General features: G+C 42.9%; 1 protein-coding gene across 2 annotated transcripts in view; it reads right to left on the reverse strand.

Moving 5' to 3' along the window:
* ACOT12 (acyl-CoA thioesterase 12) overlaps nucleotides 1-19,663 on the reverse strand; it is a 36,091-nt gene that overhangs the window by 6,234 nt on the left and 10,194 nt on the right. Inside the window, exons 5-11 of one of the 2 annotated variants that reach the window (XM_076362867.1) lie at nucleotides 19,202-19,334; nucleotides 16,532-16,682; nucleotides 13,014-13,133; nucleotides 11,460-11,610; nucleotides 9,619-9,674; nucleotides 9,172-9,229; nucleotides 3,140-3,223 (exon numbers count right to left, since the gene is read on the reverse strand). In XM_076362867.1, the coding sequence (XP_076218982.1) occupies nucleotides 3,140-3,223; nucleotides 9,172-9,229; nucleotides 9,619-9,674; nucleotides 11,460-11,610; nucleotides 13,014-13,133; nucleotides 16,532-16,682; nucleotides 19,202-19,334 (753 nt within the window). The remainder of the gene's footprint in view (nucleotides 1-3,139; nucleotides 3,224-9,171; nucleotides 9,230-9,618; nucleotides 9,675-11,459; nucleotides 11,611-13,013; nucleotides 13,134-16,531; nucleotides 16,683-19,201; nucleotides 19,335-19,663) is intronic. The other variant, XM_076362868.1, reaches the window with a different exon arrangement.

The following is a 19,663-nucleotide window of genomic DNA, read 5'->3' on the forward strand; positions in this document are numbered from 1 at the left end:
ATAATCCAGCAAGCATCTTGCTGAAGGAAAGTTTGGGGTAAAACAAAAGGCCTAAGAGCTTTAGAAACCAGCTACAGGAAGCATGGATCAATATTCCTCCAAGGAACAGAAGAGAAATCATGTTGCCTTAGGAGTCTTCTAGACTTGAAAGTCACAAAATGAAGTAGGAGGTGCAGCTGTTAAAAACTCTCTCTGCTAAGTGAACACTGGCAAGGCCAGGTTATTACTATAGGCCTGCAAGTCTTGTGGCTCTATGCCGAAGAGCTCACAGTGCCACTTTCTACCTTAAAAACCTGTCAATCAGCTTGGTGTCATTCTAATTCCAGGGAAAAGGGAACAAATCCTCTGCATATAGAGAAGCACATGCTGCTTTGCAAAATTTACCTACTAGAATATTCCATCCCAAAATAAAGTTCAGTCCAATGTCTTTGACAGTCTCCTTTCCCATAGTAGACTGCCTTCAGGCAGAGCACTGATTAGCACTACTACCTGATTCCTATTTGTTCTTTCAGCCTCTCCCCAAGAAACCATTTCATGGACACTGAAGAGATCTGTTTGAGTGGAGATGCTGCTATGCGTGTCTGATTATCAGAGAAGGCTAAGTAGTTGTTCTATGACTATGAGGCTGTATACCCTAAGCACAAGGATCAAGACCTGGTACATGAATGCAGAGAATGTACGACCGGTATGATATACGTGTGGTGGCCTGCAGTGCTTAAGGAAAGATGATGTAATGTTCTGAGCTAGACACAGTTTCTTAAGGGATATTCCCTTGTGCTCACGTTTGCAAAAGTGACAGAAGTGAGCGTGAAACAGTGACAAGTGATCCAAACTAACATTTGCCAAGATGGTAAGTTTCATTAACCGGAGCTGGCAGAAAGCCTTCCTTGGAGCTGCATCTATACCAGCATTTAGGGACTTGAGCACACATCTAAATTTGACTGGAGGAGTTGTATAGGTACAGTCCAAGACTGGTTTCACTCTCATTTTCTTTGCCAAAGAGCAAATCCAATCCACCCAGTGGGTTAATTTAGGGGTAAGCATACAGCCACATATGGGAACAAGCGTACCCTCTGCCTACTGCTGACATCCATACTTTGTCAGCAGTCTACCTTGTGCCTGCAAGTAGATGCTAAATAAAAAAGAAGACTGACTTACGGAATAAACGGTATACAACAATTGAAGTGGCCTACAATCGTAAGTATGGTTTGCTATAACTGTTCACTGCATATATCCTTCCAGGGAAAAAAAAAAAAAAAAAAAAAAAAAATAGTGTGCTACCCTGGATCCCTGCCACTTCTTTAAGGAATATCTAATGACTGACAATGCCAGATTATGCAGAAATGTCCAGAACAATGGGAATGGATGGCTACTCTCCATCCATTGACAGCATCAGTGTGATTTGCATCCTACATCCTGCCTAAGCCAGATTTTGCTGGATTTCAGATACTCACTTCAATTAGGTGAAAGAACAGCTAGAAAAAGCTACTCAAGATTTTCCACCAGATAAGGCCTAAGTGGCTTAGACGCAGATCTTACTATCAAGACTCCCCAAAAAGGGGAGAAAGTTCCAAACTCCACTAATACTAGAAGGTACCTGGTGGCTTGCTGAGAGAGAGAAGTAACATCATGCTGTTTAAAATGTCATCCAGAACGTGCTTGGGTTTTGGTTTTTTGTATGAAGTAATTTTTTCAAAACATTTGGTACTGGTTCTATTACAGGTTTCAAGCGTTTAGGGTTAAGAAAGAAACTGAGATTGTGGCAGTCCCACTGGATGCAGAAAGGAAGTTTCACACAGATAATAATACAGTCTTAGCAGAGGCTTGACAATAATGCTCAATGTTTCAGTCTGATTGTTAAGCTTGCTTCTTCCAGCATGAGTGCTGTCTGTCATTTAATTGACACAACAGTGTTTACTGAAAGTTATTAACCACTGGAACAACCTACACATGGAACTGGCAGATTTGCCGTCACTGGAATTCCTTACAATTTATATATGCTCTTACTCAAGTAGCTTATTGACCAGATGCAAGAATCAGTAAGTGAAGTTTCATAGCCTGTGACATGCAGGAGGTCTGACTAAAAGATTGTAACAGTCTTTTCTTGTCCAAAACATCTCTAAATCTACACGATCTTAAAGTAATCTGCCAGTCACTAACCGTATTTCAGAAACTAAACCTTAACAGGTATCTCTCGATAGTTTGGAAAACATGCACTGTGACTAGGTTAAAACCGAGTCTTCCCAGCTAAATTATTTTGCTACTGGTTTTCTTAACAGCATCTTCCTATCTTAAAACTGGCTTACACAAGATTTCTTACTGATTTTGAGCTTATAACACTGATGGATGAACAGAGAGGTGCTTTGCTTTCAGGCTGTTGTAATTTTTTAATAGAAAAAGGGCAGAAAGAAAGATATCCAAAAGGAAAAATGTGCATAGAAAAAAAAGAGTCAAGTGGTCTTCTGAGAAGACAGAGACTGAAAAACATGGTATATAAATTGCTGCCACCTGTCGACTGGCAGCATCCACTTGGAACTATCACAAGATAATGCCAGCTACTTAGAAACATCTCCCATGCTGCAAAGCCGGTAAAGACAGTATATTACAGACTGCCGCACACATGTTGCTTATCACAGTAACATGAGAAGCCCCACAGATAGTCAACAGCACTGCCTAAACAAAGATGTCCAAGTTTGGTGTTTCACTGGAATCAAACAATTTGGCAAAACCACAGAAGCACGTCAGTTGTGGCAAAGAAAATGCCTCACAGAAATGAGATATGGGTTTGTTTGTGTTTTTACACTCTCCTGTGTGTTGCTTAACAAGCCCAAGTGATCAGTTGCTGGCAAGCCTGCCCTTCTGGGATCCCAAGTCCTATGTTCACCAGTTATTCAGACCATCTTAGAACTCGTCCATGGCACTTCCAGGTTGCAGAGCACTCTGGACAATCAGAGGTTGCTTTGCAACATTTCAGGGAAACTCTGGGAGTTTTGGTTTTCAACCCTAGCCACAGTAAAACCAAACACTGCCAAGCCAATCTATTTATTTACAAATGTAGAACATTGCTTTCCTCTGCCTACCTCTTACGGTGAAACATAACTAAAGTGGCTATGTAGCTATTCCACAATTATGTACTTACATCATCCAGTGTACCAGTTATTTCCCATGCTGGTTTTGCTGCTAGGTGTGTCAGTGCAGCTATATTGCTGTAACTCACATATGCCTGAAACGTAAGATAAATTTCTGAAAATGAAGGGGTAAAGGTACATTTCACTAAACATTCCAGAACTTAGATGTTTTTTCTATCATTACCCCTCACTTGCAAACAAATGTGTATTTTCCCGTACATGTTTTCTTTCCAGAAAACACAGTCCAGTAGTTTCTGAATTAAATACTTTCAATAGCTAGATTACATGCTCACATGGCTGTTGGCAAAACAACCCTAATTAAACAACAACAAAACACTACTTTGGGCTTCTCCAATTATAAAGCAGTGCAGAAAAACTGTGACCACCAGAAAGATAATACAGGTAACCTCTCAGACCACTAAATTAATGGTTTTCTCCATCTTCCTCCTAAGTAATTAAAATCTACTAGAAAATTAACCTCTTCATTGCTATCAAGCTGTAGTCTATTTTGGCAGTTGCTTTACACAGCAGGCTCAGAGCAGAGAAAGTGCAAATATATCCATTATTTATGCTTGACTACAGTGGATGGAGTTCTCATTTAACCACTGTATAAAGAGAATACAGTTTTAGAGTCTTTAATGACAGGTTTTAATTCAATATTAAATAAATCTTAAGTAAGCCATTTTTATCTTTGTGTGCATACTTATATTTATTGCTTTGCAGAAAAGAAATGCTGCCTCAGACAGTGGAGATGCCACTGTTAACAGCAAAGCACTTCCTGCATTATAATTCTCAATTATTTATTTTTTCATGTAATGGAAAAATATCCAGTAAAATTTCTGGGAGCCACTGAGATCTTAAATGCAATGAAAATTTAACCACAAAAATTCGACACTGAAGCAACATTTAGGGTGTCTATAAATCTGTCTAAATTCAGGTTCATCACTATTCATTTCATGACACAGGAACATTGTATGGCCTAGCATGTCCAAGCTAGAAACACGTACCACTTGATGCAGAGTATCTAGGAATGAACATACGTTTTCACCTCTCTTTCCCACAGAAACAAAGTTTATGCTATTTCACTGTTCCTCTGTCTGTTGGTATTGCCATGTCTCTCCCCCCACTTTTAGCGTTTACTAAATGGTCTCCTCACAGCAATTTTTGAGAAAGTCAGTGGCTGGATAAAGCAAAAAACCCCCAAAACTAATTCCTCTACAGAGTTCAGCTTTTTAAAAGCTGGGGACACTGGGATATACATCTGCAGGAAACCTTACAGCTCGGCTGCTTAAGAGATCACTTGTTAGAAGAGTCTATCTTAAAGATATTTTTTATGTTTTGTATGAAACTTACTCTTAAATCAATAGTGAAGCATCTACTCTCTTTTTTCAGAAGAAAAAAAATGTTCATCTTATTACATATTTATCCATTCTTCCATGACTATCATAACGCTTAAGTACAGAAGGTCTGCTTCGGAAACTGTTTTTTTGGTTTTTTTTTTTTTTTTAATTAAGGTTGGAAAAGACCTCTAAGATCATCGAGTCCAACCGTCGACCCAACACCACCATGCCCACTAAACCATGTCCCTAAGTGCCTCATCTACATGTCTTTTAAATACTTCCAGGCATGGTGACTCAACCACTTCCCTGGGCAGCCTGTTCCAATGTTTAACCACTCTTTCAGTAAAGAAATTTTTCCTCATGTCCAGCCTAAACCTCCCCTGGCGCAACTTGAGGCCATTTCCTCTTGTCCTATCACTTGTTACTTGGGAGAAGAGACCGACACCCACCTCGCTACAACCTCCTTTCAGGTAGTTGTAGAGAGCAATAAGGTCTCCTCTCAGCCTCCTTTTCTCCAGGCTAAACAGTCCCAGTTCCCTCAGCCGCTCCTCAGAAGACTTGTTCTCCAGACCCCTCACCAGCCTCGTTGCCCTTCTCTGGACACGCTTTAACACCTCGATGTCCTTCTTGTAGTGAGGGGTCCAAAACTGAACACAGTATTCGAGGTGCAGCCTCACCAGGGCCGAGTACAGGGGCACGATCACTTCCCTACTCCTGCTGGCCACACAATTTCTGATACAGGCCAGGATGCCACTGGCCTTCTTGGCCGCCTGGGCACACTGCCAGCTCATGTTCAGCCGGCTGTCGACCAGCACCCCCAGGTCCTTTTCCGCCAGGCAGCTTTCCAGCCACTCTTCCCCAAGCCTGTAGCGTTGCATGGGGTTGTTGTGGCTGAAGTGCAGGACCCGGCACTTGGCCTTGTTGAATCTCATACAGTTGGCCTGGGCCCATTGATCCAGCCTGTCCAGGTCCCTCTGCAGAGCCTTCCTACCCTCAAGCAGATCAACACTCCCACCCAACCTGGTGTCGTCTGCAAACTGACTGAGGGAGCACTCGGTCCCCTCATCCAGGTCATTGATAAAGATATTGAACAAGACCGGCCCCAATACTGAGCCCTGGGGAACACCACTCGTGACCGGCCGCCAACTGGATTGAACTCCATTCACCTCAACTCTCTGGGCCCGGCCGTCCAGCCAGTTTTTGACTCAGCGCAGAGTGCACCTGTCTAAGCCGTGAGCCGCCAGCTTCTCTAGGAGAATGCTGTAGGAGAGGGTGTCAAAGGCCTTGCTGAAGTCCAGGTAGACCACATCCACAGCCTTTCCCTCATCCACTAGGCGGGTCACCTGGTCATAGAAGGAGATCAGGTTGGTCAAGCAGGACCTGCCTCTCATGAACCCATGTTGGCTGGGCCTGATCCCCTGGTTGTCCCACTCATGCCTTGTGAGCGCCCTCAAGATGAACCGCTCCATAATCTCCCCCAGCACTGAGGTGAGGCTGACAGGCCTGTAGTTCCCCGGATCCTCCTTCCGCCCCTTCTTGTAGATGGGTGTCACTTTGGCAAGCCTCCAGTCTTCCGGGACCTCCCCCGTTAACCAGGACTGCTGATAAATGATGGAGAGTGGCTTGGTGAGCACCTCCGCCAGCTCCCTCAGCACTCTCGGGTGGATCCCATCCGGCCCCATAGACTTGTGAGCGTCCAGGTGGCGTAGCAGGTCATTGACTGCTTCCTCTTGGATTATGGGGGGTTCATGCTGCTCACCGTCCCTGTCTTCCAGCTCAGGGGGCTGAATACCTTGAGGATAACTGGTCTGCCTGTTAAAGACTGAGGCAAAGAAAGCATTAAGTACCTCAGCCTTTTCCTCATCCTCAGTGACAATGTTCCCCCCCGCATCCAATAAAGGATGGAGATTCTCCTTGACTCTCTTTTTGTCATTAATATATTTGTAAAAACATTTTTTGTTGTCTCTAACAACAGTGGCCAGATTGCGTTCTAGTTGGACTTTTGCCTTTCTTATTTCTTCTCTGCACGACCTAACGAGATCCCTGTACTCTTCTTGAGTCGCCTGCCCCTTCTTCCACAAGCGGTAAACTCTCCTTTTTTCCCCCGAGTCCCAGCAAGAGCTCCCCGTTCAGCCAGGCCGGTCATCTTCCCCGCCTGTTCTTCTTACGGCGTACAGGGACAGCCTGCTCCCGCGCCTTTAAGACTTCCTTCTTGAAGATCGTCCAGCCTTCCTGGACCCCTTTGCCCTTCAGGACTGTCTCCCAAGGGACTCTCTCAACCAGCATCCTGAACAGGCCAAAGTCCGCCCTCCGGAAATCCATGGTTGCGGTTTTGCTGGCCCCCCTCCTTACTTCACCGAGAATGGAGAATTCTATCATTTCATGGTGACTAAGCCCAAGACAACCTCCGACCACCACATCTCCCACCAGTCCTTCTCTGTTAGTAAACAGCAGGTCGAGCGAGGCACCTCCCCTGGTAGGCTCACTTACCAGCTGTGTCAGGAAGTGGTCTTCCACACACTCCAGGAACCTCCTAGACTGCTTCCTCTCTGCCGTGTTGTATTTCCAGCAGATGTCCGGGAAGTTGAAGTCCCCCACGAGAACAAGGGCTAGCGACTGTGAGACTTCTGCCAGCCGCTTGTAGAATGCTTCATCCGCCTCTTCATCCTGGTTGGGTGGTCTATAACAGACTCCCAGCAGGATATCTGCCTCGTTGGCCTTCCCCGTCATCCTTACCCATAAACACTCAACCTTATCATCATCACAATCGTTGAGCTCTAGACAATCGAAACACTCCCTAACATACAGAGCCACCCCACCGCCTCTCCTTCCTCGCCTGTCCCTTCTGAAGAGTTTATAGCCACCCATTGCAGCACTCCAATCGTGGGAGTCACCCCACCATGTTTCTGTGATGGCGACTAAGTCATATCTAGCCAGCTGCACAATGGCTTCCAGCTCCTCCTGTTTGCCGCCCATGCTGCGTGCATTGGTGTAGATGCACTTGAGCTGGGCTATCGATTTCGCCCCTGGCATTGACATGCCACCCCTAGGCCCATCTCTAGTGAGCCTGGCTTTATCTCCTTCCCCCTTTGAACCTAGTTTAAAGCCCTCTCGATGAGCCCCACCAATTCATGAGTGAGAATCCTTTTCCCCCTGTGAGACAGCTGAACTCTGTCACCAGCAGGCCCAGTGCCGTGTAAACCTCCCCATGATCAAAAAAGCCAAAATTCCACCAATGGCACCAGCCCCTGAGCCACGGGTTGATCAGGTGTGTTTTCCTGTTCCTTTCAGTATTCTTCCCTGCCACTGTAGGGATTGAGGAAAACACTACCTGTGCTCCTGATCCGTCAATGAGTCACCCCAGTGCCCTGAAGTCCCTTTTGATTGCTTCTGGATTTCTCTCTGCAACCTCATCACTGCCAGCCTGTATAACCAACAGCAGGTAGTAATCAGAAGGCCGTACCAGACCAGGGAGTTTCCTAGTAATGTCTCTGACCCGCGCCCCAGGGAGGCAGCAGACTTCCCTGCGGGATGGGTCCGGTCGGCATATTGGGCCCCCGTTCCCCTCAGAAGGGAATCGCCTACGACAATTGCCCTCCTTTTTTTCTTAGCAGTGGCAGTCATAATGCGTGGGGCTGACTGCCTCACCCTAGGCGACCCCCTGGATGGACCTTCGTCTACATCCTCATTTGCCTGGCCCTCAAGTTCCAGGGCCCCATATCTGTTGTGTAAGGGCAACCGGGAAGGTGAGGGAGGCTGGGCGGGGGTTCGCCTGGCACCCCGAGCAGGGACCTGTTTCCATTCCCCCCAGTCGCTTAGGTCCCCTCCTGCCTGGTGGCAAGAGGGCAGGGGATCCTCTGCTTCTCGTGGAGCCCCCATCTGCTGCCTTTGCCTCAGGGATGGTAGGGTGCGGCTCCACCAATCTATCTCCCTCTCACACTCCCTGATACTCCTTAACCTTTCCACTCCCTCCTTCAGCTCTGCCACCAGGCCGAGCAGATCATCCACCTGGTCACACCGCACACAGGTGTTGTCTCTGCTGCCCTCCGGTACAGCTGACAGGCTCAGGCACTCCCTGCAGCCTGCGACCTGGACAGCTGTATGCTTGCGTGAGGGCTCCGTCTGGGTCACCACGTTCCTTCTGGCGATGGCTTTCGGCCGAGTGGAAACCATAGCTGGTCCTCTTCTGGGAGGGCGACAACTACTAGTTGAGTTGGCCTCTAGAGCCAGGAAGGGGACTGTGCCTTGCCCGCTCACCTTCCCTACACGCTGTCCCTCGTGAACTGCCACGCAAACTGCCGCGCCACGCCCTTCTGCAGCACCACACCCTGTTTGCCCCAAGTGTGCCGTGCTCCCTGGGGGCTGCTCTTGTGTGTGAGGGGGTCCGGCCGTCCCTCCTGCCCCCGCCCCCGCCAAGTCAGAGCTGCTGCTCATCAGGAGCTCCCTCCTCCGGCTCCGGGGGGGGGGGGGGGGGGGGGGGGGGAGGGGTGGCTGTGGCACCCTCTCACTCCCTGCACTTTTGCCTTCGCGGGTTTTGCTGCGGTTTTGCCGCTTTAGGAAGGGTACCCCAGTGCAATCCTCCGCTCTGGAGCCCTTCGCCTCGGTGGCTTCAATATGGCCCGTACAACTGTTTTACACACCCAAAAACTGTACAAATACACCATTTTATGCAAGTAGACAATAGGACATGGTCTACAGATTACCTGGTTGCTTCTCTCCCAGGGATCTGAAGGTTTTTCTTTAGCAGACAGCATGCATTTTCTAAAATAAAATTCAAAAGAAAAATAATAGCATGAATTGCTTCTCTATACTTTCTTCTATAGATGCTAGAAACAATCACTTCTATAGGCTGAAGTGTCTTCTAAATACGTTACAGGTATTTTATCAGGTTTTGGTTGCAAGACGGGTTTGCAGTAACTCCTTTTTCTTCCCAAGATGGGGAAACAAAATAACCTATAGAGCAAAGTATTTGTGAGACAAGTAGCCTCTAATAATTTCAATGCAACTCAGGCAAAATTATTTGGAAAGTTAAGCAACTTAACAGTTATTTTTGAGGAGACTTTGACTACTTAACAAATGACCACTTTTTTAGAGGATACATTAAAAAATTAAGTTTTCAAAATCAAGTTCTCCTTGTAACCCAACTATACCTGGCTAGTCGAATTCTCCTTCGGGCAATAGCTCCAAGGTATCGCCTCATACCATCCTTTATAAAAAGTAAAGCAGACAGTAACACATTTGATTATTTTAGGACACAGTCTAAAAAAAGACAACTAAAATTTTTTTCTTACAGATGGACAAATGCCAGAGATGTATTACAAATAAATAAAGAATTGTACTTGGTACATTGGCCTTTCCCCAGATTAACCTGAGTCAGTGGTTTACTTTTGACTTGACAATACTCCCTTAAATTTGCAAAAACAATCCAATAAAAGAAGTTGTATCACAGTAGCATACTCCTAGCACTTTTTGGTCCTAAACTAGTGGCAGCTGGGCAGTGCACCACACACGTTCTATTCTTTCTAAATGTGCCACCCACCAAACAAGCTACCAATTCAATTCATCATCATCTGATGTTCAAAGCATGAAGGAAGCATGAAGGAAGCATGGAAGAATTCCTATTTTAGTGCACATGGATCTGGGACACAGCAAGCACTGCGCAAAGAGATGTGATCTGCCCTTCAAGGTGGCAGGTCTTTCCCTTCCCTTATTCTTACTCTGCCAGGGTGGAGTTTTTTGAAGCATGGAAGTGACCCAAGAGCATACACCACACCAAACTGCATTAAAGGTCAGTAGGACTTGTTATCTTGAAGGATATGCCACTTTGGAAAAGCTTCTTTTCCTCAGCTTTTAAGAGCTGACATGTAGCTTCTGGAATAAGAAGAGTCTTCAGATTAGCGTGTCGCAGCCTTCTTTAAACCAAGGACTACATAATACTTTTTGAAGACATCTCTTGCCTGTTTTGTAGAGCACTGCCATACCAGCTGTCACTTTCAGTCAAATGACCACTGAAAGTTTAAACTACCTTGAGCACATACTAATTTTCCCAGATTTGTTTGCTTTACTCTGAAGGAATGGGTGTACATGTTCTTACATTGAAGCTTAGCTTGTGGATGCCCCTCTAGGCAGGTCTTTAAGGGAAGCACTGTTTTGCTGACAGAAACTAAGCTGCTAGGGCTGCTTTTTTTTTTTTTTTTTTTTTTTTAAAAAGAGGAAGAGTCAGTTTTTCCTCTTGGAACAGCCTGTAATGGGCAGTAGTGGACCTCACTGCCTCAGCTAGTACATAGGACACCTTGATTTATTTGTCCAGCTGCCATCCTATAAAATATAAGTTCACTGATGTTAAATAATCGTTTCATTTCTGTCTATGCTGGCTCTCTAAAAATCTCGTAATTGGAGCAGTGAGGTTAATGACAGGTGACATCACAGCAAATAATTCAACAATAGTATTCAAACTGCTCCGAGTGCTTCATGAACCACTTTCAGAGAAACACATGCTGAGATCTCCATATCAAAGGAACTGGAAAGCCCACCCATGTCATGGGATTTGATTCCTACAGACTTCTTTATTAACTCTATTTCTCATCTTCATTAAGGGTTTATAAAAATAACTTTATTCACTGAACACTTAGGAAATTCATCTACAGTCAGTGGAGATTGCACACAACAGATATAGACAGGCGCAAAAATCTGCAAAAAGCAGATTCTTCTTCCTTGTCCATCAGCTAACTACAGAATTTCTAATGATGACTTCCCCCCACTACACCTCTCAGTTTTGGATGACTGAAGTTAATAATGACAAATCTCTCATTCAAAGGCAAACATTTCATTTAGAGGTTTTCTGTTCTGCAAGAAGATGCATTTCAGTGCCCTGTTTAGTCCTTGCTTTCCCAGCAAGGTTATAGGGGCTGGCTGCGTGACACGCACAGTGCTGGGTTGGACCGCATAATCTCATGTATGCATTCATCCTCCTCCTGAGGAGAGAGCTGACCTTTGTAGTAGGTTTGATTCTGGGGAAGGTGAGCAGCTCTCCTTTGTCATTTACAGAGTTAAAAATGAGAAACGCGCTGTTAATATGCCGTGCTCGGTCCTTGATCCATTCTTCACAGTTGTAAGCCTCAACACGGACACCAACCTCCACACTGAAATAAAAGTTTAATTGATTATTGAACTGCTACAAGTGATGCAGAAGCAGCCCTGAGACATACTAAAAAGGGCTGCTGTACACCTTCCTGTGTGCAGGAAGCCTGACTCAAATACCTTCTGTAGCATACAAAATACATTACTCAGTCTGGACAGACACATTTCAGAAATAAAATAAAAGGTAGCACTGGCTAAATAGCATTAATAAAAAGAGTGAAAATTGAGCCAAGTAGCAAAATATGAACACCGGGAAGCATACTGTGAGAAGAGACAGCAAAAGTATACAGGATGGTATTGATTTGACATCCAGCAGAAGCATAATATGAAGGTAATTCATGCCCTGCTAGCATTCTGTGGAGACCAAATACACCTACAAAGAAAACAGCCATAGAACAGCAATGCCAGGATAACATTTGTCCCATGTGCAGAATTTGGAGGGGGAATTACTTTAGCTTCTGCCTTCTTGTGGCTTATCTTGCTACACTTCTTGCAACTTCTGAACATATCCTCCTGCTGGAACAGGGCTCCATATACGTTGTGTCACACCCCTGGCATAACCAGTGGGTCCATTGGCCCAAAGCGCCATTCCGTAGATGGGGAAATAGCCTAGCAGAGAGGTGCTATCCCTTTGCCAGAGGTCAGAGGAGAGTAATTCTCTGTGAGGCGAACACAACAGTAGCCCTAAAACTGCAGCGGAGCATAGGAAAGAGAAAGAGTGTGCATAGGAAAGAGAAAGAGAGCGTAACGATTAGCAGGCAGGATCTGTGCAAGACTGGTCAACAGCCACACCGCTAAATTCCAGGAGCAGGTGTTCAGTGTGCCAAAATCTATGTTTCACGCTTACAGTGACCATATACTCAACTAAAGATAAAATTTCAGCATGGGCTGTAGCCATTTATTCCAAACTGCAATGGGCAAAGCCTCACCTCTGCGTACACCCAAACCAACACTGGGAAGAAATAAACAAAACAAACCATGAATTTTGCCAGTAACCAGCTATAAATAGAATCCAGATCTGTCAATAGATGCCAAGACAGGAAGATCCTGGCAGCAAGCTGGAGTCCTCTAAAAAATCAAAGCTGTGGGACCAACTCATCCCTTGAAAATCCCTGAATTTCAGAGTTGTATTTATGGGCTGAGTTTGCAGGATTGAGATTTGGTTACAAATGATCTTTAAATTGAGAGTGAAAGTCAGAGAATAAATTTTTAAAAACTTTCACTGAGAAAAGTAAAAAAAAAGCACATATAGACAGATAGTTATAGATATAGATACATCCCTTAAAGCTCCAGCCGAAAAATAATTCATTCAATAATGCAAATCCTACTGATAGCTGAAACCTGAAACATGCTGTTAGGCTGGTGCTGGAGGAGTCAAGGAAGACAAGCAGATGAGGAGCTTTACCTAGTCTGAAATGTATTGTTCACAATTGCTTTGAAGACAAGGCGGTCACCCACGACAGATGGTCCCCAGAATTTAAACATATTGACTGATTTCAAGACGGGATATGAATGACAAAGGCGGCTGAAAAAGAAAGCAAGAGAGACAGAAAGCAAAACATACAGTCGTGTTAAATAACCTCCTTTGTTAGGTTTGAAAGTGGGTAGTGATTAGAGCAAAAAGGTTTGCACAACCTAGAAGATCACTATATTACACTAATTTATTCCATAACCCACTGAAATACAGTTAACATGTTAAGCTCCAACAGCACATAATTCAAGCTTCAAACTTAATAATACCACTTATGTCATGCTGTTTCATTTTCAACACACTTTACAAACACTGACTAATTAATTCTTGCTGTTTGATATTACGTTCTTTTGGAGCGAGACCATGTATCCCTTACCTACAGAGTAACCACTTACTTACAGAGTTTCATTAATTTCTATATGACTGCACGGAGAGCAGGATATCACTCAGTACGTAAAAATGCCAGATCACAAAGCCTTGAAACTATTAAAAGAAACGTGAGCAGAAAGGTTGAGCACCAGAAACAATGTTCAAGCAAAGCAATGTCAGTCTATCTATTCCTTTTAATATTTGTACTTTTTGCTTATTTGTCAGATGTTTTCTGTTAGTGTTATATGAAATAAGAATAAAAAACTACTCATATAACTGCCAAATGCATAGTTTTGGGGTTTTTTTTTAATTTGGTCTGGTTTACTGAATTATGTGCAGTTCACTACTGGTGCTGAGCTGGGAAACATCTTTGCACATACAAAGGGACAGAAAGATGTTGAACTGATCACTTATCAATTCAGAAACACAGAACTGTTGGCTAAATTTTGAAAGCTGAGGGCACAATAGTGTATTACAAACACATAAATCTTAGTAATTCTGTTCCCTTTGTCTTTCCAATTGCACAGCACATCAGCTCACCTGCCTTTTCTTATTTCAGACCTGATCCTGTACTGTGTTCAATTACATGTAGTCAGGTTCAGCTGGATTGTCCTACTGGATCTCTTTGAACTGCTTGTGAAATAGGCTGTAGCCACTGTGGTAAAACTTTGCTGGTCTAGTACGGAAGATTGTCTGTGCCAGGCAAGTACCCTTTCCATGAGCGTACTAAGAGCAAAGCTGCTCTTTGGACCGGTACAGTGGACAAACAGATACACACCTGATCAAACCCAGCCACACCGCTAAAGGAAAAGTTTTGCAATACTGTGTCACCTACACTAGGGAGTTCCAATAACTCATCGCTTCTCTGACCTCCACAGACGTTCCAGAAAAAAATCTGCAGTACAGACACAGCTTAAGGGTTTGTGGAATTGGGATCTAGTCTGCAAGCTCTCCAAAGTGGGCAAAAATCAGATCTCTTCAGCAGTTCTAAATGTAGTCAAAGCCCCACTCTTTATTGGGATCTCGGTGCATCACATGAATAGGGAACAATATACAATAATGCTATTTATTTTTAAACTTTGAAAAAACACACTCTATCCTCATGCACATGTGCAAAACTCCTCAAAAAGAATCCCATATGCATATCTGAGAAGAGATTTTTCATTGTGCAGTTTTTAAACTTGAAAATACAACTTTGTAGTGTTCCTAGCTTTTAACTCAGCTGCACTCCACAAACTAAAGTACCAGTATTATTAAATGCACACAATTATCTGTAGCTAATTAATTGGCTGGTACATCTTTTTAATAGACTAATACATTCAAACGACTTTGTAATTTCATTAAGAATAATTTGCTCTTCTGATTTAGAATGCTAAATGGTGATCTTATTTACAATGTTCGCTATAAAGATGCAAGCACAGTATTACTGAAAATAAGAGAGGAACAAAACAGAAATTTGGCCTAAATATTCCATTTTTCCTGGAAAACTATGCCCTGAATGCTTTTACTGCAAGTGTAAGAAATAAGAAAGTACAGATCCAGTTCAAACTAATATTACTAATATTCAAATGGCTTTATTGCTCTCAGCAAGATTTTCATTTACTGTCCAGCCAAAAAAGTGGAGGGGGGGGGAGAGGGGAGAAGGAGGGTGAGTAACCTTTAAAATGCCCTTAGAAATTTATTTTTCAAGGGTTAGCCCTCCTCTTCCGTTCCTCCATCAGAGTTTGTGGCCATAGCAACTCCTAACTGGCACTGTCAAAGGTCAGGCCTAATTGTGAGTGGCCTCACAAAAGGTTTGTAGTGAGACTATTTATTTCTGAAGCATGAACTACAAAATCTCTGTTTTCAACAAGCCTTTGTCACCAGCTATTATTCCTGAAATTTTCAAGATGATAAATCATGTTTGACATTCATTATTTCAAAGAAATTTTTTTCACTACTTCATTTGCCGACGTTTTCCTTTTCTTTTTAAACCTAAATGTGACTCTTACTAGGTGAAATTCATCAAATGAAAACAGGTAAATATTTTGGGTCATATTATGGCAAAAATCTGAAACAATCCCTTTGAAGCCAATGAAATTACACACTGGGGTAAGGTCAGTGCATTCTAATGTTACTAAAGCAAGCTGTTTATCCAACCACTACAGAAAATCTGTTGTTATCAGTACAACTACTGGCTACAAATCAAAACTATATGAATAATGAATGGAGAAGTAATTTAATTATTAAAGTTAAAAAGCGAAAACCTATCTAACATCCCTGCAGTGAATTAGGTCACTTGGTATGCAAGGAGAATTCAAACTGAAACTCAAGTGTTGCTTACAAAGAAGCTTTGTATAGAGTCCAAGAACAAGGAGGGCAAAAAACAATGGTTTGATTTCAGGGGAAGAGAAATTAAATAATTATATGTCTAGGCCATGCTGAGAAGCAATACTAGGCAGTGTCAGAAAAATACTTCACACTTATTACCTGAAGATGTCAGAGCCCTTTAAACTGCTAAAAATATTACAACCCATAGGATGTGGGACTCGAGAGAGACTGAAAGGCTAAGTGACTTGCTGAAGTTTATGCATCCATTCTGTGTGCGCACCAATAAAACCGAACCTGTTTCTTTTGATTCTTCTTCTCTGATGTATTCTTTCTTCTGGCATAAGGATCTGCAGACTAATATTTAGAAGGCTGTTCATTTTTGGATATCATTTGATACAGGGTCAGTATCAGTTTTATCCTGACTTAACGACTAACTCTGCTTTTAAAATACCGCACCAACTACAAGGAAGCCATGTTTCTATTTCTATTTCCAATGCTGACTTTCTGCAGAGAGTTTCAGGAGGATAACATAGCCTCTTTTGCCTTAGGGTCTGCATGTGTAACAGAAGAATATTTGACTCCCACAGCGGTGTGGCACGCTGTGGGAAATGTACCACATAAATAGTTCAAAGGCCTCCTGCAGTCTGAGGAGGAAGACAAGTCACAAAGGTTTGTGTCTGTATTTTTCATAAAATAAATACCAGTGAAACCCTTAATATTAGAAATCACACCCATTTAGAACCATATGCAAAGACTACGATGTAGAAAAGTACCTTGCTGAAATACTTGCCACTGTCTCCATCCAAGCCATGATCTGGCCACCAAAAGTGTTTCCATGATGGTTTGCATGAGGAGGCTGGACAAGCTCAATACTCTGTACGTGAGTAAGGTCAGTTGAAACTGCATCTTCCTCTTCAAAAGTACCTGAAATACGGCAGCAATGTATTAATGAATTATTTCAGCTAGTAACTCTGACAGCCAAAAAGAAAATACCCCCAGTTACTGAAGCATGCGATTTGCTTCAGACACAATTAAAAGAAGAAAAAAAGAAAGACACAGAAGACCTCTGTTCTTTGCAAGGGAAGCAAGAGGCTGAAGATTTGCTCTGTTCTTCCAAGAGACGTTAAGAGGTGGGGGATGGTGCACCCCACCATCTATCACAACACAGTGATCCTTCCCAGCCCTCACTATATCCTTCAAAGCAGCTGTGTCAGAAGCAGTTACTCTGAAAGCTGGCTAGCTGTGAATGCAGGCAGCAACTGCCTCAGCATGTGCTTGCGATTATTCATGCTTGCTATGCATGACCTCTAACAGATGTTGTCAGAGCAGTTTACCACTTACTCAAATGCCTTCCATAGACTTCGACCACCATGTATGATGGGCACCTGTGCAAATGTGTCTAATTAAGGTTAGAGTATGACATGATTATTTCACAACCTATTACAAATCTTGTGATTACCAGAGACAATATAGAACACAAGAAAGAAAGAAATATGGATCAGAACCAGTAACTACCTTCCATTATCTGAGCATTTCCCATTCCACTTTCAAATGTCTAGCCATACATTGTCACTCTAATCTTTGTTTTTTCAGCTATATTTTGCAAGAACAGATTTAGGCATGAGATGATGTTAGTCATTTTAAAAGTGCATATCTGTGCTAGAAGCTAGTTGACCTGAATTGCACTTTTGACTTTTGCCATAATTAACTAACTTCATGACTATATAAATGTGTGGACAGATTTGACTAACTTGCACTTTGGACCTACTTAAGTTGTTGCATAAGATCCACTTGGAAGACAAACTTCACTTTCTGGATATGATTTATACCTATTTTGCTACCTGGCAGCCTTTACTGCAATATTTTCTTCCCTCTTTCCCCTATTTTGCTTGTTCTGTCTCCTTAAGGAGGTGAATTAGTGCTAACAATAATAAGATCCTTCGAAGAAGTTTTCAGGAAAGGCAGTGGAAACCAGAATCAGCAATCTCTGATTTGTCTTTCGTGGTATTAAGCTGTCTCCTGTGAGATAGTTACCACAAAGACAAATAACTTGTTTCCTTGTAGCAAACAAGTCTCTTCAGTTTTACACAGTCTTATTAAATTAAGACTAGAATTTATATTTACAACAGGTTTCATCTTTCCTCAGTAAAACCACATAATGTCTGTTTTTTATACACGGAGTTACAGTTCAGATTTTCCAAATACCAGCATACTTCTTAACTGTTGTGAATAATTTATTTTGCAGGGGAACACAGCAACTTTTGAGAACAACAGTCTTTAAGAACAGAGATTACTATCAGAAAAAAAGACGAACCTGTTTCTTGGCTCAATTTTTCTAATTTGGTCATGAGGAGTGTAAAATTTTTTTTACCTGTTTTGATCTCCATGTCATGAAGTTTCTCCTGTTTGTTGGGAATGATCTCACGACATAAAGATATGTGCTGGTTTTGGCTGGGGTGGAGTTAATTTTCTTCACAGTAGCTAGTACAGGGCTATGTTTTGGATTTGTGCTGAGAACAGTGTTGATAACACAGGGATGTTTTCGTTACTGCTGAGCAGTGCTGACACAGAGTCAAGGCCTTTTCTGCTCCTCACCCGGCCCCACCAGCAAGGAGGCTGGGGGTGCACAAGAAGTTGGGAGGGGACACAGCTGGGACAGCTGACCCCAACTGACCCAAGGGATATCCCACACCATATGATGTCATGCTCAGCGTATAAAGCTGGGGAAGAAGGAGGAAGGGGGGGACACGTTCAGAGTGGTGGTGTTCATCTTCCCAAGTCACCGTTAGGTGTGATGGAGCCCTGCTTTCCTGGAGATGGCTGAACACCTGCCTGCCCATGGGAAGCAGTGAATGAATTCCTTGTTTTGCTTTGCTTGCGTGCGTGGCTTTTGCTTTACCTATTAAACTGTCTTTATCTCAACCCCTGAGTTTTCTCACTTTTACTCTTCTGATTCTCTTCCCTATCCCACCAGGGGGGACTGAGTGAGTGGCTGGGTGGTGCTTAGTTGCTGGCTGGGGTTAAACCACGACAACATAGTTCCTAGTGCTTTCTTGCAAAGACAAAGCCATAAGCCTGAGTGAATTTTATCCTTCTATCTACATTACAACTAGTGTCATAGGACTTTATTACCGTATTGCAAAGTTCTGTGTGAACTGTTAAACCTTACACATATAACCTACAAGAAGATCTGCATTTCACATCTATTTAATGCATGCTTGGCCTTCAATCCTGCATTTTTAAATCTGGAATTTCTGAAAGACAAAGAAATACTACTCTATTAGAATAATTGTCTTACACGTCCTCACAAATCTGGCACACGGTTTTCTACGTGATACCAGAACCTCAAGGAGCTCTACTGAGTTGTTTTGTCTGCTTCTTCCCTCCCTTCCAGCTGCCCATAAGTCATTTGTTCCATCTTCTATGCTGACCATAGTAATCACCTTCCTTATTACTCTCCTGCATTAGGTTCTGAAAGACCTGTTCATAGCCCAGTCGGATTCTTCTTCTCTCAATAGCCAGGGTGTGCTCCAGGTGGTCATCTGTAGACAGAAGCTTTACAGGTTCTAATTCAATCTGTGCACATGAAAAAAAAAAAAAGGTTCTGAATTCCATAATCATAACAAAGTGCACTTTGAACTTAAAATGGCATCAGCATTTTCTACAACTTTTTGCTATCAACTGTCCAAGATGACAAGTTCTATTAATACAAACAAGCACAGAGTTAAAGTTCAAGAAATTCTGCATTATCCTTTCAGAATCATTTGTTAAAACTCAGTGACAAAGTGCTTTTAGCTTTTAAATACAAACATCTATGAGAGCACACACAGTTTAAGACAAAAGAAAAAAAGAAAAAAAAAAGAAAAAAGAAAAAAAGATCATCTTAATATGAAGGTTTGAGTATT

Source organism: Aptenodytes patagonicus, chromosome Z (assembly GCF_965638725.1).
Source record: "Aptenodytes patagonicus chromosome Z, bAptPat1.pri.cur, whole genome shotgun sequence".
Taxonomy (NCBI): domain Eukaryota; kingdom Metazoa; phylum Chordata; class Aves; order Sphenisciformes; family Spheniscidae; genus Aptenodytes; species Aptenodytes patagonicus.